The 24,166-nt window shown below is 42.0% G+C and overlaps 1 protein-coding gene across 9 annotated transcripts in view; it reads left to right on the top strand.

Moving 5' to 3' along the window:
* Positions 1 to 24,166, top strand: part of PHACTR1 (phosphatase and actin regulator 1) — a 430,831-nt gene that overhangs the window by 355,502 nt on the left and 51,163 nt on the right. For all 9 annotated transcript variants that reach the window (XM_074944870.1, XM_074944866.1, XM_074944872.1 and 6 more), the window contains 2 exons: positions 11,471 to 11,679; positions 15,462 to 15,618. In XM_074944870.1, the coding sequence (XP_074800971.1) occupies positions 11,471 to 11,679; positions 15,462 to 15,618 (366 nt within the window). The remainder of the gene's footprint in view (positions 1 to 11,470; positions 11,680 to 15,461; positions 15,619 to 24,166) is intronic.

Below are 24,166 nucleotides of genomic sequence, written 5' to 3'. Positions count from 1 at the left end.
GCTACTTGTTAAAACTGAACAAGCAAGAATCCAGTTGCCAGAATGAAGCAGTTGTCTCCCATCGCAGAAGAGAATATTTTTTAAAAATGGGATTAGTATTGATTTCACCTTTAAGGGACTCGTAGCTCACATTAATAGAACAGATTTTTGATTGTTTCTTTTCAGTCGATTAACTGGTTTTTTTGTGCCTCAATCGATATTTCAGTCATGGAATAATGAATCAAGTATTTCAGTTACACTCATTGTCCAGTAAGTCAGTAATGTTTATGGTACTCGAGGAAAAAAAGAGTTGATGACTGTTTCTTCTGGAAAGGCAGTCAGTAGTTTCATAATGTATGCGGACAAACCGTCTGTAAAGTCGACATGTGCTGTAAAATTTTTAAATTTATGCTTCCAAGGGACTATCTGTTTTTAGCAAATGTGCTAATGTCTCCAAGGAGATTAGTGTAGGTTTTCAGAATAGATTTGATTTGGGAGGGGATTAGGTACACCAGGTGGTATCTTTTCCTGATATTATTTTGACAGTAATGCTTTCTTTTCTCCCTAATTGTACAAAAAAACAGGTTTAAACCCAAATTATATCACATTGCAGTGTTTGTTATGAGACACTTCAGCTCAGAAGCCTTGAAAGCCTTGTAAATTGCTTATATTTGAGATCTGTTTTTTCTTCAATATACAATTTTGCTGTGTGATCATGTCTATCAAATATGTAGAATCTGAGATTGGTTCCTAAACTTTTCTACTGAATCATAGAATCATAGAATATCAGGGTTGGAAGGGACCTCAGGAGGTCATCTAGTCCAACCCCCTGCTCAAAGCAGGACCAATCCCCAATCAAATCATCCCAGCCAAGGCTTTGTCAAGCCTGACTTTAAAAACTTCCAAGGAAGGAGATTCTACCACCTCCCTAGGTAACGCATTCCAGTGTTTCACCACCCTCCTAGTGAAAAAGTTTTTCCTAATATCCAACCTAAACCTCCCCCACTGCAACTTGAGACCATTACTCCTTGTCCTGTCCTCTTCTACCACTGAGAATAGTCTAGAACCATCCTCTCTGGAACCACCTCTCAGGTAGTTGAAAGCAGCTATCAAATCCCCCCTCATTCTTCTCTTCCGCAGACTAAACAATCCCAGTTCCCTCAGCCTCTCCTCATAAGTCATGTGTTCCAGACCCCTAATCATTTTTGTTGCCCTTCGCTGGACTCTCTCCAATTTATCCACATCCTTCTTGTAGTGTGGGGCCCAAAACTGGACACAGTACTCCAGATGAGGCCTCACCAATGTTGAATAGAGGGGAACGATCACGTCCCTCGATCTGCTCGCTATGCCCCTTCTTATACATCCCAAAATGCCATTGGCCTTCTTGGCAACAAGGGCACACTGCTGACTCATATCCAGCTTCTCGTCCACTGTAACCCCTAGGTCCTTTTCTGCAGAACTGCTGCCTAGCCATTCGGTCCCTAGTCTGTAGCTGTGCATTGGGTTCTTCCGTCCTAAGTGCAGGACCCTGCACTTATCCTTATTGAACCTCATCAGGTTTCTTTTGGCCCAATCCTCCAATTTGTCTAGGTCCCTCTGTATCCTATCTCTGCCCTCCAACGTATCTACCACTCCTCCCAGTTTAGTATCATCCTCAAATTTGCTGAGAGTGCAATCCACACCATCCTCCAGATCATTTATGAAGATATTGAACAAAACCGGCCCCAGGACCGACCCCTGGGGCACTCCACTTGACACCGGCTGCCAACTAGACATGGAGCCATTGATCACTACCCGTTGAGCCCGACAATCTAGCCAACTTTCTACCCACCTTATAGTACATTCATCCAGCCCATACTTCTTTAACTTGCTGACAAGAATACTGTGGGAGACCGTGTCAAAAGCTTTGCTAAAGTCAAGAAACAATACATCCACTGCTTCCAAAATAGCATGCTGCTGGGCCCCTGCTCCCAGGCCAGCAACTGTGGAGAAGAATGTAGAACATAGAGGCAAAGGCAGGATGGCTAATGCGAATGAGTGTATGAAAACGGAAATGATCACATTCAAAATAGAAACAAAGCTCAAAGAGTTTAATGCTCCCAAACTGGGGGAACAGATAATCTCCAACCCAGAATACTGAAAGAACTGGCACATGAAATTGCAAGTCAGGTAGCAAGTTATCATATGACTGGAGAATAGCAAACAGTTATCTGTATTTAAGAAAGGGGAAAAAAGTAGTCCAGGCAACTACAGATCTGTTTGTCTGATCTCAATAGTATGCAAGGTTTTAGAACAAGTTTTGAAGGAAAGAATAATTAAAGACTGGAGGTAAATGAAAATGGGATAAAATCCAACAGGGGATTATCAAAGGTAGATCTTTCTTTGATAAAATAATTGATTTTTTAGACAAAGGACATGCAGTGAATGAAATCTATCTAAAATTCAATAAAGCATTTGGCGTGGTACTACATGGGGAATTATTAGTAAAATGGGGGTTAGTACAGGAATCGTCAGGTGGGTAAGGAAACTGTGTAAAGGGGAGAGGTCAGTGGGTTGTGCTGAAAGGAGAACTGCTGGGCTGGAGGGAGGTTACTAATGGCATTCTTCAAGGATCACTCTTGGGACTGATTGTATTTAATATTTTAATTAGTGACCTTGGCACAAAAAGTAGGACTGTGCTAATTAAATTGGCTGATGACAAAAAGTTGGGAGGCATCATCCATACAGAGGAGGATCAGAATATTATACAGGAAGATTTGGATGACCTAGAGGCCTGGAGTATAGAAATGGGGTGAAATTTAATAGTACAAAGTGTAAGGTCATGCACTCAGGGACTAACAACAAAAATCTCTGCTATCAGCTGGAAATGACAGAGGAGAAAAACTTGGGTGTGTCAGTTAATCACACAATGACTATGAGCCACCAATTTAATGATCCCATAAAAACACCAAATGTGAACCTGTGGTGTTGGTGGCCTGTTGCATGCAGGACAGACTAGTTGATCTAGCAGTCTCTTCTGGCCTTAAACTCTATGACATTATGAGAAAAGGGGGTGCCTAACATCACTTGGTGTAGCACCCATTTCAGCTGATCCCAGATATTATCTACAAAAATTAAATACTTAAGTATTCTAAAATAATCACTCCAGATACTGCAGTTGTTCTACTGTTAAGTGATGTGAAGCATTACTAAAGAATACTATAGTATTTTTTTATAAGGGAAGAGGATACTGACAAGCCCCAGTGTGAACCATAACCAGCCCTCTTCAGCCAAAAGGGTGCCTTTTTTTTTAATTGTTAAAAGAAAAGGCCTATTTCTTCTTGCTTTCTTCCTGAGTCAGTGAGATTTCCTCGTTCTGGTAAATTCAGCTGGTGTGGGTTGATCCCTGAGCCCATCTGTAATTTTCTCCCTAAACTCTCCAGCATTCTTTTCTTAAACCTCACGCCCCTAAACCATTCCCTCCTCACCCACCTCCGCTTCTGTGGCCAAGAATAGGGAAAGAAAGAACACGCAATCCCCTTCTTTTAACAACATAGATTTTTTGCTTTAGAAGACCAGGTCTCCAGAGAGCTGACTGTCTAACAACATCTGAAGGTAGGGAAAAGGTACGAGCTATGTGAAAGGAAGTTAGAAATGATTTGCCAATGAGTTAGAAGCATGCCAAAGAAAAATGAGGACTACCTGATAATGGAGTAGGAACCAGGGACCACGTTTTTGTGTGTGACCTTGATCAAGTTACTTAACTTCTATGCCTCTGTTTTCCTCTCTGTAAAATGGGTGATAACACTTACCTGCCTCGCAAGAGTGTTGTGAGCATTAACAGGGCAATATTTTAAAAGCATTTTAAAAATGGAAATTACTATGTAAGTGCCAAGTGGTGTTATGATTTTAAGTGACACATTCCTAACTCTCATAAAGGATCTGCACTCACTCCCTCTTCTTGTAGCAACGGTGGGACAAGAGCCAGGCCGCAATTTTCCTACATGAGGATAACGTGTCACAATTTAAACAAAGGGCTAATTTATGCAGCCAACTTCTTTAAAATTCAAGAAAATTTTGGGTTCCACGATGTAGATTTGCTATCAGGGTACCTCTCTTCCCCGACTTCAGTATGGCTTTTCTGACATATAGTTTGTGCCCTTCCTGTGTTCCTGAACGTTGATTTGGAGAGGCAGCTACTTGGCGTGACATGCTAGTCTAATCTCCAGCCATGCGCCCAATCAGTCTCTCTAATGAGGCTGCCAGTTAGTGTCAATCATGATGCATACTCTTGTAAACTCGCAACTGGGGTCAGACCTTATTTCTTACAGGATACTAAACAGCTAACAGACGGTAATGATGGGTAATTCGAGTTACCAATGCCCTGCCCTGGGATAGAAAGTGAAAACCTCTGTATCAGAAAGTTTCTGTAACCAATTGTCCTTAGACGTCCAGTTCCCTCAGACTTCAAATTTATAAAATAAATCATATTAGACCTACTTACCAGAAGTCTTGTAGTTCTTATCGAATGCATTTCAGTCTATAAAACTTTTCAAGAGAACTACTTTTGTCTAAACTTCACGGCCTGAGGATAGACGCTCTCAATATGTATAGCTAATCCCATGCTCATCCCAGTATAGTATTATATTAATGAATATACAGTGATCTGAAGTGTTTCTATTTTTATTTTAATTGATAAGCAACAAAACAATATACTCTTGATCTGGCAACATTTTGATAGAATCTTTTCTGGTAACTCTTCATTCTGTTATCAAAGAAGAATGGGTGATAGTTTGTGGGGATATGTTTTATCCCACTAGATTTTTACAGGAGTGATTTCTCCTGTTCTATTTAGAGTACACCCTTGAGTAACAAGAATATCAGTAGTTGTCTGTGTAATCCTTAAATTCTGACTTCTCATGAAAATCTTTTCTTAATAGCAGCACTGTAATTTACATATTAAGACAAATTCTTTTTTGAAACCAGTGCCCACACAGCCATGGTCTTGATCTCTAAACAACCAAAGCAACAAAATCTGAAACAGCTTTTAAAACTGATGATCTGAAAGATTTAGTAGTGTAATTGTTCAGTACGTAATACTACTACTAGCCCAACAGCCTTTACAAATAATTTTGTCGTAGACCACGTGACAGGGCATATTTCCGACCAACAAAGAGGAAATCTATCACAGTAGAATTACTTGTGCCCTTGATTGTTTTTCATAAGTAAACTGTAGTACTGCAGGTAGGGCAAAAGTGCACAACACCTTGTCATCTGACTTAGCGAGTGAAATTAATAGTGTGGAACAGAAATCAGGAAGTACATAAAATAGCAGGAAAAAATAGGGCTTAAAATGGCAAGTGGTATTCTTGGTGGACTGCATGACTGAGGGAAGTTGTAAAGAGATGGAGAATCTTCCACTACTAGGACACCAGTTCAAATCAAGCCTCAGTGTGATAGGGATTGAAACTTGCTATTACCATCTAACTGCTGTATGGTAACCTAAATTGTTGAAATGTACACAGGACCTCAGGAATGAATAGCCCCAGCCCCCCTTCTCTCCCCCCCCCCCCCAAATACTCTGTCACAATTAGCACCTGGTTGGTAACTCCAGCAGAGAGGTAGAGGCAGACTGAATGGGCATGAAGATTGAGCTACCCTCCCACCTCTTCTGTTACTTGGTGAACTTGTACTGTGCCTGACAGTGCTGTTTTTAAACTGAGCTGAATGATTTTACTGCCTAGCGTTCACTGTTTTTTTACAGAACAGCATTATGCTGAGCTTTCTCATCTCTAAGGTATTAGATCTGAGTCTTCGGGATTTCGTATATCTGCCACTGAAGAGTTACACAGAAAAACAGATAATCAGAAAAAGAGAGATTTTTTTAAAAGAAGTTAATTGAATTTAAATTATTAAAGCATATCAATAAAATAAAAGTTAATTGAAAGTTTTTAAAGACTGTAATGCATTTATATATCCTTAGAAGAATTCAGCTGATGCATCCCAAAATTACTTCTTGGATAAAAATAGTATAATGTAAAATTCATTGAAATCTAATAGAAAAATTCACAACCCAATTCTTCATGAATGTTTAATACTTTGTGCTACAAAATGTAGAATATCTCTAGGCAAATAAATTCCTTTCTTTGATATGTCCAGTCAGTAAATATATGCAATATAAGCTGCAATTACCAAATGATCTCTTTGACGTCTAACATAATGATAACAAATGGTATCACTCACTTATAGTATCTAAGGCCTTTTATCCCTAAGAATCCCAAAACACTTTATGGGATAACAGTTCACCCCCCTTGAAAATGCAGTCATTTCTGGGGTGAAACTTGGCAACTGTTTAATGGTCCTCATCAACACCACACAAAAGGTTAGGGCAGAACATTAAGATAACATCTCCAACTGACGTAGTGGAAGGTGATTTAAATAGTTAAAGGGCCCAGTCCTCCAGGGTGCTGTGGAGTATCTACTGTGGTTCTGCACATCCTAGACTCTCTAAAGGAGTAGCAGTTGCTTTGCAGGATCATACCCAAATCTGATAGTTGCCTCAAATGGAATGTGGCCAGGACGGCTGGATTCATGTCCATATTCATGTGGAAAGGAGCATGAGAATTTTAACAATTGCAAGGTCAAGAACTCAGATTTACTTCTCATCCAAAGAGCAGCATCTCCAACAGCACAGTGCCTCCTGATTTCATACAATTATTGTTTCTGAAAGAAGAGCACCTACTACTGAATCACCAGCACCACTGCAACACCCAGGATTTTTTCTGACAGTCTCTGATCCTAGTAGAGGGAGGCAATATGGTCTGGTGAATAGGGCACATGGCTGGGAGGTAGGAAATTTCGGTTCCTTTCCTGGCTCTGCGCTTCACCTGCGATGTGACATTGGACTTCAGCTCTCCCGTTTTCAGTTTCCCTGTCTGTAAAAATGTACCTGCATTGATACTTACGTTCCCTTATGAAGTGCTTTGAGATCTACATGTGAAGAGAGCTAAACAGTAGTAATAACAACCGGGTTTGAACCTATTAGGTTGTGGGAAGTGATGAGCTCATAACCTAAGATACTATATGGCAGCAGCAATAGGACTGAATGTTTAGAGAGTAAAAGCAAATTGCTCTTCAGTGTCTGGCTTTTTGGGCTGTTGCACAGACAATTCATGTGTCTTGGTGTATCCCATTTGGGATCTTGCTAAAAATAGAAAATGACCACAGGCGCTCCCAAGTCAGTTTGTAGACAGACAGCTCTAATGCACATTTCCATTTCTTTTTGATTCCTGGAGGACCCCTTGCCTGACATTCACAAATTAAACACAACCTTGGTCGTATATTTCATCTGAGACACAGCTCATCTGCAGATAATGTATCCCCATTCATCTTTTGTACTGTTCTATTGTAAATGAGGTGAAGAAAAAAATCTCAGGACTTACATTTCGCTTCAATTTACCTTCTTCCTGGAGAGATGATGTAAAATACCAAAATAATGAAAGAACTTATAAAACCATCTGTTCGTCCAAGTTATTTGGCAAGCTTGGAATGGTTTAATTAATCTCCCCTCGCTCGGTAAAGATTCCTATGCTGTATTTATATTTCCCAAGGATTTAAAGTTTCTCGGGGCAGGGGAGAGTTGGAAGCCCATGCTGTCACATAGGTGTGGCAGTTTGGCCAGTTAATCCACTATCTGTGCAGTCTCCTTCATACAACTAATGAAAGTGTTGCATGCAAATTAGCTGTAGAGTAAGAGTGGTAATTGGCTGAGTCATAGGCGCCGACTCCGTTGGTGCTCCGGGGCTGGAGCACCCACGGGGAAAAATTAGTGGGTGCTCTGCACCCACCGGCAGCCAAGCTCCCCTCTCTGCCTCACCTCACCACCTCCTCCGCCTCCTTCTCTGAGCGTGCCACGTCCCCACTCCTCTGCCTATCTCCCAGCGCTTGCTGCCACCAAACAGCTGTAGCAAGCTCCGGGAGGGAGCGGGAACATGGCACGCTCAGGAGAGGAGGTGGGGCCAGGGCAGGGATTTGGGGAAGGGGTTGGAATGGGGGTGGGAGGAGGTGGGGCAGTCGGGACGGGGCTAGGGGCAGAGGGGAGTCGAGCACCTACCGGCGCCAGTAGAAGTCAGTGCCTATGGGCTGAGTAACCCTTTGATATCACAGTGCTCTAGGACTTTTAGCATGGTGTAGATATATGCCTTGCTGTAGCTGGATGCTGCACAGGTGTAATTAGTACAGTCAAAATTGCTGAGAACTTAAAAATTGGACAGTCACAGACTGAGTATCCTAGAGATGATTGAACCTTGTGATATTCTAAACAAAAAGAGGTCTCAACCATGCTTGCAGCTGTTTGAATATGTCATCCTAGGCTTCAGAGTGACAATCCTTGAATTTGAGAGAGATGTATGTATATTACACACAGAAACCCATGTTAAAAGAATATTATTAAGGTTAAGTCATGCACTCAGAAATAAGATTGTATATGCAACCTTCATTCTTTCCCCTTGAGCTTTTAAATGCATGATCGCATACTGTTTTGTCCACAGGAGCCCTGCCTCATTAGGTGCACAGGATGGAGGGTGCTCACTTAATGAGTAGCTGTTCAATATTTTGTTTTCTCATTGTTCAATGTGTGACCCTAGCAATTGTTTACTGGACCCTGTTCAAACTCTGCTCTGAAGACAGAATTATTAATTTCTCCAGGTTTTTCTTATGGTGCTTATCCCTGTAATATCGAGTGCTTCACAAACATTAATCAATTGAGAGGTAATGTGATCCTTCTGTAAGGATCAGCAGGAGTTGAACCAGGCCAGTAGGGCTACCAAGCAGCTGAATCCCCACATTGCTGCTTGACAGCAGCTGTAACCAGGCCACTCCCTGCAACTCATAGTCTACAGAGGTTCAATGCCACGACAAGGTTCACCTCGAGTGATCTGACTGACAGTGGTCTTAGCAAGCCCTGATTGTCTTCTTGTCCCTATAGAAGCCCAGGGGGCGTACCAGGAAGAATCCAGGCAACAAGGCAGATCCCTAGCTACCTGCCATGACCACCCTGCTTCTCTGTTCCTGAATGCCTGGTACTGACCTTGGCTCTGACTTGGATTCTGACTCCTAGTTTACCCCCTGGAAACTCAAAATGAACCTTGATATGTGGTATTGACCATCAGCCTGATTCCTGACAGTGGCTCTGACCCTCAGCTTGACTTGTCCCTGATACTGGCTCTGACCCTAGCTTCAGTTCTGGGATCTCAAGCTCCTGCCACTAGTCCTGCCTACCTGCGCCCAGAATCCTAACACCTTGGATGTATAAATAGGAATATTGAGGAGGAGCAAGGAGATTATATTACCTCTGTATTTGACACTGGTTGACCACTACTGGAATACTCTGTCCAGTTCTGGTGTCCACAGTTGAAGAAGGATGTTGATAAATTGGAAAGCGTTCAGAGAGGAGCACAAGAATGATTAAAGGATTGGAAAACATGCCTTATAGTGATAGACTTCAGGCTCTCAATCTGTTTAATTTAACAAAGATAAGGTTACTTGATCACGGTCTGTAAGTATGTACTTTTGGATCAAAACTTTGATAACGGGCTCTTAAGTCTAGCTGACAAAGGTACTACAAGATCCTACGGCTGGAAGTTGATCCTAGACAAATTCAGACGAGAAATAGATGGAAAGTTTTAACAGTCAGGGTAATTAACTTTACAACAGTTTTTTGTTAGATTCACTAGTAATTTTGAAATCAAGATTGGATGTTTTGCTAAGAATATGCACTAGTTCAATCAAAAATTAATTCCTAGAAATCCTATGGCCTGTGTTATGCAGGAGATCAGATTAAATGATCTATGAATAGTCCAAAAAAAAAACCCTTGTGAGATTAGGAAGTGGTCCTAGCCGCATTTTATGATGGGGGCCTGAGACACAGAAATTAAAGCCAAAAGTTTTCACTAATTTTGGGGGCCCAATTTGAGACTCCTAGGACCTGATTTTTCAGAGTATTTGGCCTTAAATATCATTTGATATATTCAAAGTACAGCTCCCATTGACTTACAGCTGTGAGTGCTCAACACTTCTACAAACCAGACCCTGAGGTCTCAAGTTGCGGACCCAGAAAATGAGAAACATACAATTAGTAACCACCTGTGAAAAGTTTAAGGGACTTGCCCAATGTCACATAGGAATCTCTGTCCGAGGCAAGATAGAATCTAGTTCTTCAGGGCAGCATTCAACTGCCTTAACCATGAGACCCTCCTTTCCCTCCATACCTCATTCTCTACACACCTTCCATCTTCTGCTTCATTTGTCACAGGGACAACAGCCTCCTTTATACACAACCCTGGCACATTCCCAGAGCAGGTCCATCCTGTGCACTGAGTGAGGCAGGGGTCCTGTGAAAAAAATAGTATGTGATCATGTAATTACAGATTGTATCATGTGTATGCCCCAGGGGCCAGATTAAGATTACTCATTCAAACTTGATTCTGGCCTTTTTGAATGGCTGACGTGCTTAACTTTGCAACCTTAATAATGTTCTTTTTAATATAGTTTTTTCTGTGTAATTTCCTAGGCGTTTTAGAAAGCAAACTGGAAAAACAAAAATTCAATCATGTGGCATCATATTGATGCCCACATGAGTCATCAGTGGGATTGGTACCTTTAGACACACTGCACAGGCTTCTGCCAATGCAACTGAGTAACTGATAGCAGTAGCAGGTTGTCATTCTTCATGAGGACCAACCCTAGAGGGGGCTGAGACATGCACTATGCCAGTGAATTTCACAGATATTTGCTGACAGCAGAGGAATGGTGAGACTCAGGAATCTTGGGTCCTCCCCACACTGGTCCCTAGTCCCAGTTTCCTTGTCCAGCTGGTCCCAAACTCCCTCCTATAACTTGTCCCAGTTTATGTGGATTTTTACAGAGATAGCAAAAGGCACATCCCTGACACACAGGCCACAGCTCCTGCCAATTTTTCAACATGTGCTCCAAAATGTTGGGGCTCTATAGCTTTTCAGTGCAAAGGTCAGCAGAATTTTTTAACATGAGCAAACCGTCATGTTTTTCCCTAAACTCATTCTCAGAAACAACAGAACCAATTTCACCAACATTTTCCAAAGAAATTCAGCCTCAGGCAGACACCAAGCATGGAAAGTTTAGTCCAGATGATTAACATTTGGCAACATTATAAGCAACTGAAAACAGGGTCATATATTAGGAGGTGTCAGGCAACCTTAATAATAGGTCTTTTCTCAGTTCTGGTTATGCAAGTTTTTAAATTGGAATTATCCTTTAATTCCATACTAACCAATGTAACTTAATTTCTCCTGTTTACCATGTTTTAACCCATTCTTGTTGGTAACTATAATCCTTCCATCTTCCCCTCTTAAAAAAAATGTCTGCAGTATAAAAAGGCCCTTGTGCTCTGACTTCAGAGAAGCAGCCCTGACTCCTGCTAAGCAATTTTCTCTAATTTTCTTAATTTCTCTTTTTAATTCTTCTTTTCCGATAGCTCTGGTTTACACCCAGGTGACAGTGTCACGAAAACAGGACCTGGAGGCCTTTCCGACATGAGACAAGTGCCAACCGTTGTGATCGAATGCGATGACGATAAAGAAAATGTGCCTCATGAATCTGACTATGAAGATTCTTCCTGCCTTTACTCAAGAGAGGAAGAGGATGACGAGGAAGATGAAGATGATGATAGCTCATTATTTACAAGTAAGACTCATCCTTCCCTCTCCCCTTTTATTGGTGGTGTTTTTTTTTTAATTTATCCTCAAAGCACAAGGAAAACACAAGCAAACTGGATATCTTGGGCTGGATTTTCTTGTCACTTCACTGACCTAAATTAGAATAAACTCCATTGACTACAACAGAGTAACAGCAGCATAAAATCAGTGATTGTGAGAGGACAATCAGGTGTTTTATACTTAATAAGTACAAAGTCATGTCAGAATATTTACATACAGGTTTTTTTTTTAAAACGTGTCGGCATCAAGTCAAGAAGGCAGTGGGAGTTTTACCAACGACTTAAATACGATCAGAATGAGCCCAGTACTGAGCAGTTTTGAAACAATACTAAAGTAGGGCCAGATCTGGAGATCTTGACTCAGGTTTTATTCAATCCTCATTTAGGAAAAACTCCCATTTAAGTCAGTGTGAGTATTTTGCCCTGGAACTTTTGTCCAGGTAAGTATTGGATAAAAAACGAGGAAGGACTTCAGGATTCACCCCTAAATTATTGCTGGACATCTGCTCTTTATTTTAAATATCACCCTTAATGGACAAGGGGTAGTTTTTGAAATAGATCCTTCCAGCACTGACTGGCATTTCTGGTTTGTACCTCATACAGTGTGGATTATACACATAGAGAAAGCTCAGCATGTTCTCTAAGAACAAAATAACACAGGTACACTGTTTTTTGTTAGGATCAGTATCCACGGGGGGCAGGGCCAATTCTGCTCACGTACTTACTGAACTCATTGAATACTTGAGTACTGTGGGCAGTATTCAGCTCTCTCTATGCTGTGCTCGCATTTTTCTTAATTTAGTCCTTACTGATTTAAAAATCAAGGGCCTGAATGTGACCTTGCTTACAGCGCTCTTACACCAATGTAACCCTGCTGACTTCTTTGGAGTCACTCCTGGATTACACCAGTATAAATGAGTTCAGAATCAGACTCCAAAAGCCTAAGCTACAATACAAAGTGTAATTACTAGTAAAAACATGAACCTCATTCTCCACTACCCTGCACAATGTAGTGTAATTTACATCTGTACAAATGGTATCTCATTTGGTATCATTTTACTCCCACTCCACACGGTGCAAGGCAGCGGAGAATCAGGCCCACAAATAACAACTCTACGTTAAATTTGAGACCTACGGTTGCGGGGTTAGCTGCATCTCTTCCCCCTTTCTGGTTGCTCTCTGAGTGCACCCCCCTCCAGTATTTGGCCTCTAGTCCATAGCTCTCTCTAGGTGAAATCTCACAATTCTTCCACTCTTTGCCTAGAACGTGGGTCCGCTACCCTGTGTACAGCAACTGCATATCACCCTGAAGGTCTGAATGGGTTTCAAGGACCTGCATTTCCTCCCTTCAGGATCATGTGACCGACAATATTGACCAACAGCCTTCTTAAAACAAAGCATTTTTACTGAGCACTTAGAACAAAGAATTAAAGACACAAGATTTTAAAATAACGAACATCCTACTTGCATATTTAATGTCATCTAATCTTATGCTTCACTACAGACTAAGTTAGATAGACTTTCCTCTTAAATGACAAGAACAGAACAGAGCCACCTCTCAAAGCCCTGATCCTCCTGTGTCTGTGAGACTCTCAATCTGGTTCTCTCAGTTAGTGTGTCGACTGCAGTTGGGAGCATGCCTCCCAGCCTGTCAGTGGCACCAATTCAGATATTTCCTGGAAGGTGCAAATTCCGGTCCCTCTATCCAACCCCCCCGGCAAAGGACCCTATTCCAGTCTCTCTTCATGCCCGCCCTCCTCCTGCAGGAACCCCAGGTCTCCCTCAGCTGGTGAGCTTCCCTCCCTCATACTGCATGAGCTGGTTCCGACAAGAGTCAAGTTGTCTGCAGACTCCCCTGCACTCTGCTGTATCTGAACAGACTTTGCATGTGCCAGTCACAATACCGATTGGGCTGGCCACCCCGCCGCAGCCAGGCCAAATTTGAGTAGTATTGAGTCGTATGCTCTGGACCGCGCCAGCAACAGCCATACTGATTTAGAATGGGATCACTGCTTAAAAGTGGTCAGGCCATGGGCCCTGCGGCTCCACAACCTATGCAACTTTGAGCAAGTGCAAAAACCTTGGAGAGAGATGTTCATTCCCCTCCAGCCTTCCCCCCCCCCCTCCCCAAACTGGTGCCACTGCAGCCCACACAGACAGACTCGCACTTGCTCTCCTCGAGCTAGCACAGTAAAAATAGCAGTGTGGATGTTGCAGAATGGGTGGCAGCTCAGACTGGCCAGCCAAGCTCAGACCCAGAGGGACATGAGTAGTTAGCCCCAGCCGCCACTAGTGCCACAGCGCCACGCTGCCATTTTTAGCATGCTAGCTCAAGCAGAGCTAGCACAAGGCTGTCCACCTGGGCTGGGAGAGACACTCCCAGCTGCAGTGTATACGTACCTATTCTGATTCTCACTGTTCAAGCTGGTCTGGGTGCTGCCCAAGGACAGCAGGCTTGACTCAGTAAGGATACATGCTCTGGCATTGTCTCTTTGTGAACCTTAAGTGTAAGCTGTGAAGTGAGTATGAGAAAAGACCTCCTCCATCTTTCTCTAGGTGGACAGGCCCTGCTACCCAGTCAGACGCTGAGGGTGAAATATCCATTCTGTTATATGGCACAGAAACCCCACACTAGTGGCAGATCCAGATACAATATTAATCATTATTAAAAAACACCCCCACAATTGTTACATCTGCATCTTATTCTCTTTACCTGTTGGACCAAATTCTGTCCTTCACTGTAATGATATACAGTAACTCCTCACTTAAAGTCATCCTGGTTAACATTATTTCATTATTAGGTCGCTGATCTATTAGAGAACATACTCATTTAAACTTGCACAATGTTCTGTTATAAGATTTTTTGGCTCGCCCCACTCTGCCCACCTGACCGGCGCTCCTGCCAGGGAGTGGGGTCGGGGGCTCACCCGCTCCCCGGCTGGAATGCTGGGTGGGCAGAATGGGGCAAGCCCCCGCACCCTGACCCCACTCCCCATCAGGAGAACTGGGTGGGTGGAGCAGAGCAAGCCCCCGCACCCCAACCCCACTACACCCCTGCCTCAACCAAGCTTCACAGTAATCATTGGTGAGTACAGTATTAAATTGTTTGTTTACAATTATTTAAAACTTATACTGTATATGTATAAAATGTGTTTTGTCTGGCAAAAAATATTTCCCTGGAACCTAACTCCCCTATTTACATTAATTCTTATGGGGAAATTGGATTCGCTTAACATCGTTTCACTTAAAGTAGCATTTTTCAGGAACATAACTACCAAATTAAGTGAGGAGTTACTGTGAATTAAAAGTGACTCCACTGAAGCTAATAAACTGGTGTAAATCTGGAAAAAATTCGATCTAAGGCTACCCCTAAAAATTAGATTGACCTAGTTACGTCACTCAGGGCTATGAAAAATGTCACACTCTGTGCGACATATTTAGGTCAATCTAACCCCCACTGTAGATGCAGCTTGATCAGTGGAATAATTATTTTGTCAATTTAGCTACTGCCTCTTGAGGTGGCGGTTTAATTACCTTGATGGAAAAACCCCTTCCGTCAATGTAAGAAGCATCTACACTACAGCACTGCAACAGTGCAGCTGCAGCGGCATAACTGTGCCACTGTAGTGTAGACTAGAATCTAACTTAGTTCACTCTGCTTATCCTCTCCTGACGGGTACTGCTTGGCCTGCTGTATGATATGGTATAATGTTGACATCCCCTTTGGCAAGACCTCTCTTTTCTTCCATAGGTTCTCTGGCAATGAAAATCTGCAGGCAGGATTCTTTAGCAATCAAACTTAGCAACAGGCCCTCCAAACGAGAGCTGGAGGAAAAGAACATCCTCCCAAAGCAGACGGATGAGGAGAGACTTGAACTGAGGCAGCAGATTGGAACAAAGCTAACAAGGTAAGATCCAAACACTTTTCTAATGTTTACCGTCAAGCAATGGGTTGTTGGGAGAGTGGACTGCAAGATACAACTTTTATCCTTGGGCTATGGAGATTTAAGGTCATCTATTCGCAATGCTCTACATGTGAGATGTCACCCAACGGGCTGAAGAAAACCAACAGCTCTAGGCTTTGCCTCTGCTTCAGTATAATTTCCCATACACAGCCCTATCTCACCCTCAGGCGTCCTTTGCTACAGAAGGGCCCATGGAAATGTGCTTTCTGCATTGGTGCTCATTTTCTACTTCCCAATGAAAAGGTGTAGCTTTGGGGACATTCTGGGCTGTAGCATGTGGAACCCTCTTTATGTACTCTTTTGTGAAACCATTGGTGCTACTAAATGACTGACATGAAGCCCCCTCCTGACTGAGTTACCTTTGGAGCAGCTAAATATATTCCTATCCAGCAACACTCCATACCTATCACACACAACCTGATTTGGGTGGGTCAGGCTTGGGCCGGGTTTCTCCTTTTGAAGACTCATTCATCTTTCTAATGTTATTCCTTTCCACATGATCTTATTTTTGCCATGATAGATGTGGGCTAGGGTAGAGAGGTGATTGATAAACATGAAGGATAGAATTTATTACCTCTCTTCCTCTCAGCAATTAGTTGCATTCAGAATAGTTAGCATTCCTTGCGAAATATGTAAGATGTTCGAGTGCTTTCCTGTATACTTTTTACCTATGCTTTCTATGTTAAATCTAATACTCCAACTAGCCTGTGGGGTCTGGCACCAGTATTATGCAGGAGTAGGCAGTAATAATGCTTTATGAACTAAAATTTTCAACTCTACAGCTTGCTTAGTAGCTTGGCTTAGTGTATTTGCACAAAAAGATCCAAATTGATAGTGAGCTAAAAATAGAAGTGTCAGGAAGAGAAGGAGAAGTGTGTATCTATATGCAACATCTGCTTTATCACATACAGTACTCGGGAGTTTCCCTCAGTGAACCCTGTGTTATTGGTACAGGTCAGATTATTTCTACCGGGTGACTCTTAACTTGCATATAGGAACATAGGATGCCATGTTGAATCTGACCAAGGCTCACCTAATTCAGTATCCTGTTTCTGACAGTGGTCCACACCAAATGCTTCAGAGAAAGGTACATGCAACCTTGCAGTAAGCAGCTGTAAAATTATTTGCCTCCCCACATTAGGTATCCTTATAATCCCTATTAGTTAGAGATTGTCTTAAGCCCTGAAGTATGTGGTTTAATATCTCTCCAGAATGTATATTAATCATTACAACTTTGAATAAGCTGTTTTTATATATAATGTCCAATCACTTTTTGAATGTTGCTATGTTTTTGGCCTCAACAACATCCTATGGCCATGAGTTCCACAGATTAATCACATGCTGTGTGAAAAAATATTTCCTTTTATTGGTTTGGCATTTGCCACCTTTCAATTTTAATGAATGTTGTCTTGTTGTGTTATCAGACAGGGAGAATAGACGCTTCTAATGTACCTTCTCTCTATCATTCATTATTTATATACTTGTCCCATGTCCCCTCTTACTCATCTCCTTTGTAAGGTAAACAATTCCAGTCTTTTCAATCTCTTTATGCCCCTAATCATTTTTTACACCTTTCTCTGAAATCCCTCTAATTCTGCCATATCTTGGTTGTGATGGGTGAGCAATACTGTGAGCAGTATTCCAGATGAAGCTGCACCATTGAATTATATCATGGTATTATAATATTTTCCATATTATTCTCCATCCTACTCCTTATTCATCATAACTTCTTTTTTGACTGCAGGTGCACACTGAGTTGAGGTCTTCAATGAGATGTCCAGAGTGGCACCCAGATCCTTTTTCTTAGTTGATACAGTTAATTTAGAACCCTGTAAGGTATCTGAGGGGTTTGATTTTTCCCTCCCCAATGTGCATTACTTTGCATTTGTTGATATTCAACTTCATTTGCCATCATGTTGCCCATTCACCTAGATTGGTTAGGCCCTTCTGAACTTTTACACTCCTCTCTGGACTTCTCTAATGTAAATAACTTTGTGTCATCTGCAACTTTTGCCACCTTATTGCTCATTCCCCTTTCCAGATGATTAATACATATATTAAACAACGCTGCTCCAACTGATTTAATGTCCCTGTGGGAACAAGGTGTTTCTGCAGTTTGATTTTCAACTAGGGAAACCAATTTTGACAATAACTGGAGCATTTCTTAGTTAGGCCTCATGTTCTCACAACATCACTGCCTTTTTCTCCAGTGCACTCATCTTGCTATTTGTGCTCCTTTACTGTCGGAGGTACAAAACTGGATATTGTCTTCTGATGTAGCCATGGGTTAGAGAGTGAAAATCCTAAAAGTTTAGAATGATAAAATATCTGAGCTGAGAAAAATACAGGACCTGATTCATCACTGCATTACTCCAGTTTTATACCAGTGTAACTTCTTTGAAGTTAATGGAATCACAATAGGAATAACATAGTGGTGAATCAGGCTCTGTGACAATTGGAATTTAGAGTTTTGCATCTCCCTCTGCTGAGTAGAGTTAGAAGTAGAGTTAAGAAACTTGGGGAGAAAAATACTTCCTTAGCCAGGCTGCAAATACGATAGGTCACAAATGCTGCAAAACTAGACAGGGTTACAGGTCTCAGTAGTAAAAACCTAGAATGTGTCTTATGTCTAAATACAAAATATCAGAGTATAAATCCAGGCTATCTATGGCTAGCCTGTAGGCTGATAGATATTACATTTATTTGGATGGAAATGTCTCAAGTTTGGTGTGCAAAAATGTGCCATTTCCATGGCTTGCAGAATAATTTTCAGAAAACTCAAGTCCATTTTTTTTCTGTTGTGTAAATAACATTTCAAAACCTCATTATTGCATCCATCCTTTGTTGTCACATAATGATCCAAATTGCAAGCAAAATTGAAGGCGTACAGGATTTATAGTCCTTGGGGAAGAACTGAGATGCAGACTATGATTGCAGTTGGTAAGTTTAATAATATTTCTGAGGAATTTGTACCATTCCAGCAATGGGTCCCAAAGGTTTGAAATAACCAGTCAATTAAATTACATACATTATTTGCAGAAGAAATATAAAATACAGAATAAAAACTTTAGCAGATAGTTACCATTGTCAGCAATGAACAGGATCAATTTGTTTTCACTAGAACGCTGATTAGGACACTTCAGTATTTATGTGCATTCTTCTCTATGCTTAGTTAAGGAGAGAACATTAGCTGCAGTATTCGGAAGATCAGAAATTAGATCTAAAAAGAGAGTGTTATTTAAAAAAGAAGCTTATGGGCAGGCATGCTAAGATTTCGATCTTTGACCTACTGCACAGGGCCAAATTCATCCCTGTGTAATTCCACTGACTCAGAAGTGTCTGTTCATATTGTATTTAAATCTCAAATTGTTCTCAGAAAATGCTTATGACTCTATTATTGTGTCTGCCAACCCATAGCCAGATACCACAGCACATTTAATAAATTATCAAAGTTCACCAGCTGAACCAGTTCTAGCCTGATTTGCACCCCAGTGATGCCGCAGCAGTAAATAGGGCTGCAGAGCATATTCCACAGCAGAATTTGGCCTACAGTAGGCTCTTTGAATCTTAGCATCAGCACAATGCAACGCAGGATCTTCACGGTCCATAATAACAACACTCAACATGTTTGTAGTGCTTCACACGAGTAGTAAGTATCGTTATCCCCATTTTACAGATCAAGAAACTGAGGTTCAGAGAAGTAAAGTGACTTACCCAAGACCACAAAATGAGTCTGTGACAAAGTAGGAAGAAAACCCAGGTCTCTAGAATCCCAGTCACATGCATTGGCCATGGGACCATGCGCTAATACCCATCAATTCAGAAGCAGCAATGCCAGCAAGTGGCTATATGGAATCCTCCCTGTGGCCAAATTAGAAGGAGCTGTTCCGATACGTTGGTTTCTAGTAGTGAAACAAGATACTGTCCTTCAGTTTGTAACACTCATGAGATGCGGGTAGGAGTTGAACACTGTAGACCAGTTCCTTGGCTGCTGTACGTCATCATATTTCCATTGACTCCCATGGAGCTATGCTGGATTACACCAGTTGAGGATGGGGCACTTTAAACAAATCTTTTTTTAAAACTGTATATTTCAAAGTTTGTGTTTGGAAACTTCTTTATTAGGTATGCTCACCTGCTCACCTACACCTCCTATTGTTTATGTTTTCTGGTGCCTCCTCAACGCCCCCGGCTGCACAATAAGGCAGAGGTGTGCAATGTAAGTGACGTTAGGCCGGAATATGGTAATTTAAGCAAAATTGGGACCTTACAGTTGTCCACAGTTACTGGTTGAACTGCACCTCTGGCCCCTCCTGGTTTCTTTGAGTGCACCCCCGCTCAGCTCTCAGGCCTCTAGCCATTACACCATGATCCAGATGGAGTCACACCACAACGTCCTGTTTGCTGTTCCAACAGTCCCATGTTAAGATAGATCAATACAGGATAATCTACTAACCCAGTATACCATAACTTCCCCTTCCCGACCAGCTCACATACAATGTTAATGGAATGGTTACATCTCCGTGTGCATAACATCGTTACATATCAGCTCTTTCTGTCACAACATCATCCTCAGAGTACTGGTGTTGCAGCACTGTGTGGTATATGCAAATGTTGCCCTCAGGAGGGCAGGCCAGAGGAGTGCCACACCATCTTCCAGACAATGTGCATATGCTCTAGGCATTTTGGCCAGGTGCCCGTTAGGCCTGCAGGGAGCAGATGTAAATTGCCCTCCCTTCTGCAGCAATACTCAGAGCATGTGCTGTGCCCCTGCCACACACCATTATTTGCAAAGCTATGTCTAAGCATTGCCATGCTCAAAATGTCCTTTGAAACCCATCCAAAGTAGCACAGGGGAACCATGACTCCCATCCTGTCTCCATCCACACATTTAAGAATTAAAAGGATTCAGTTAAAAAACAAACAAACAAAGGAGTCTCTTTCCAACACATATGCATTTTTGTGATCTGCCCCCTATCCTCACATATCTGAGTAAGGGGCACCTAGATAGTGTGTTGAGATCTGCAGTGCAAATAAGACTACGGCTGCGCTGGCCCTTTACAGCGCTGCAACTTTCTCGCTCGGGGGTGTGAAAAAACTTTGAAGTTTCGAGTGTAGCCAGGCCCTAATACAGTGTTAACCAGCACATACTTCAGTAACATGCTCCGCAGAAAGGCATAAGAGGATAGTGCTCTGCACTATATTTTGTTCTATATTCCTAAATTTATTCATTCTGCAACACACTGTCTATACCACCGCCACTGGAAAATCTGATTTCAGGCAATGCAGATAATACACTGCATGTATCACAGGACAAATATGATGTATGAGAGTAGTCTATTGAAACGCATTCCGCATAATATATCAATAAAAACAGGTGTGACACAATACAATCCCACAGATTATTAAAAAATAAGAATGAAGTATTTGTGGTTTGGCAGTATTGTGGTAAAAATCACACGTCAAATCTGTTATTGAGTAGCGGACTTGACAGATGGTGGTCTCCCACAGTTTTATTCGGGAAGATAATCTCTTCTGAACACTCACCCTACCTATGCTGTGTCTGCCTTGACTGTGCTGAAAAACATTGCCTAGGAACAGAGGAATCCGCTTATCCATTGAATTCCCATGGAAGTAAAAGATCACCATACAATTCTGAAATGTCACGTCTCTGTTGTGGGATTTTACGACCTGTTCAAATCAAGTTCTGATTGCCTACGTGTGTGAGGGAGTGTGTGTGCACACACAGGGGAGAAAGAGGGAAGGGCGGACAGATGAAATGGAGCGAAGAGGAAAGAGAACTGGGCTGGCAGGGAAAAGGTGGAGGGGAAATTATGTCATCAATTCAGATATGATTTGACCATAAGGCTGGCAGAAATGTCATAAGTATTAAAGTACTGTAAATCTGCAATGTTTGCAGAACAGCAAGCACCATGGCTATTTGGATAGTCAAGTCGCCTTCAGATAATTTGACTTGTCTGAAATTTGCTTCAATGTTAAATGTAATGCAATAAAAGACAATCAAATTATTTAAGTCAGCTGCATTTTTCAGGTTGACAGATCCTTATAGAGGATGATGTGTTCAGAGGAGATGTTATTATCCCATTGGCAGAGACAGTACTTCTTGGTAGAAAGCTGTCCAAAAGAATTTATTTTTAACAATAAAATTTGGCAAATATTTCTATAAGGGACCATGGCATCGTTCATGCCTGTAAAAGTAGACCAGCAATTGTTGAACATGCCATTCAGAGGATGGCTTGCTGGCACCTTCAGTAACATCATGCCTTCCGTACTCCATGCCATGGTGTTGACAGATGCAGCAAGGACTGTAACTGTGACCTCTATTCCTAACACAACACTAGTTATACTGATCGACCAATTCTCACATCAGCAGGTTTTTCGTTTCAGGTTCTAAATCTGAACTTTGAGAGACAAAGTCAGTTGGTTGTAATGTGGGGAAAATGCTAAATATCCCTCTGAATCACTGCCATGGCCACACACACATTATTCAGTGATAGAGTAATTGCAGTTGTACTGTACTACATGTCTTCAACCAACCAACCCATGAATTGCTCAATGTTTTTAAATGCACAAAGGCTCTTTAAAAGGCCTGCAGGAAACAGCCAAAAGAGATCATTTTTGTTTACTGAAAGTTTTCTACTATGAGGACAGAGACAGCTTTTTGAAATGATTTATTATTTAACCAATCCCACTGGGGGTGCGCAGGCTTTATTCAGCCACAGACTGGCTGCAAGGTAGCCCCTGCCGATCGTGACTGAATGATTGTTCTGGACCCAGTTCTCAGGATTTTCATTCTCTCACTATCTCAGAATCATTTAGGGATAGCCAGGCAGTGATTCTGGGCTTTGCTCAAAGATTTTATTTTAGTTCTTTAATGTGAAATCATTTCTTCCTAATTACCTCTGAGGTCTGCAATTCTACCATTCATCGTTAGGCTTCAGTAATGAGAGAAAAACATTCCCCAAGGCAACAACTCATCCTTAATGGCAGCAGAGTGTTAGGAGCTTGCCTCCTCACATTTTGCATGTTAGGGAAAAACTACGCGGAAAATAGAGTTGTGGTAAACAAGCTCCTCTAAATCCTGGATTCAGGGGGAGGGTCCAGCAGAACTAGATGTCTGAGTGTTGTCTGGTGAAGAAAAGCTGAAGAGAGCTGAGCCCGTGTTTTGGTGATGATGGTTAATCAGAGTATAACAGGGAGTGCCTTCGCTCCTGACATCTTGCCCCATAGAAACTGCCTACACTCCCACTAGCTATACATTCACAGTGCCATTTATTTTGAGTTCCCACCAATATCAGAAGAGTCCCTGTGCAACAGTCCGTTTACAGTATCTTCTGTGCTTTTGACCCTCTCATCAGGACTTGAGGGCTTAACTAGCCCTCCCTGTCCTCCCCCCATCCCCCTTCCTTCCTGTGCCTTTTTATCAGATTTGGGATGATGGGCTCATTGGCTCTCTATCCCCACCAGCCTGATTATCTAATTACCTCAGTCATCTTTCCCTGGGAAACTAATTGGCATCTAAAGGTTATGTCTACACAGCAAACTAAAATCCATGGCTGACTGCAGGTCTGTTTCTGAGCCCAGAAGGTTACACAGCAATGAAACAGCCCTGCAGCCCAAGCCCTGCAAGCCCAAGTCAGATGGCTCGGGCCAGCTGTCGCTTTTTCTTTGCTGTGTAGATGTACCGTTAAGTGATGAGGGTGCAGGCTCATCTGTTCACTCCCTGCATCCAAGATCAATGGCATTTTTTCTTCCTGTCAGAGCTTGATGAAGGAAACCATACTTTTCTAGACACCCCAGGGCTATTACTGCTATTATCATCAGGTGGGATGCTGTCAGAGAGTTATTGTGAGAGGCAAGATAATGGCAAACTGAGCTGAGTAATCATTGCACCTGTGAGGCCAAATCCTGCCTCACTGAAATCCGTGTGAGTTCGGTTGGGTTGAAAGGAAGGATGGCCTTTTGCGATTAAGGAACTGGACTGGGTCTCCGGAGATGAGGGTTCAGTTCCTGGGCCTGGCACAAACTTTCTGTGTGACCTTGGGCAAGTCATTTAGAGTTAGATTTGTAAAGGAATTTTGGTGTCTAAATATGCAGATAAGTGTCTAGTGGGAATTTCAAAAGCATCTAGGTGCCTAACACCCATACATTTCAACGCCGAGGTGCTTTTGGAAATTCTAGATGCCTATCTCCATCTTTAGATGCCTAAATACCTTTAAAAATCTGGCCCTTGGCATACTGAGGTACTTCACCAAGGTACTGAGTCCCCTAACTCCCACTGAAATCAGTGGCAGTTAGGTGTCTAAATACCTTTGTGAATCCCACCTTTAGTCTCTCAGTGCCTCGGTTCCCTATCTGTAAAATGGGATTCTAATTTGTCCATGTAGATTTTAAGCTTTTTGGGACAGTGACTGTCTTACTATGCATTTTCCGTACTAAGCAAAATGGAGCCATGAACTCGGGGTTGGGG

This window comes from Natator depressus, chromosome 2 (assembly GCF_965152275.1).
Source record: "Natator depressus isolate rNatDep1 chromosome 2, rNatDep2.hap1, whole genome shotgun sequence".
Classification (NCBI taxonomy): Eukaryota; Metazoa; Chordata; order Testudines; family Cheloniidae; genus Natator; species Natator depressus.
This window is presented reverse-complemented; position numbering and strand designations above follow the sequence as displayed.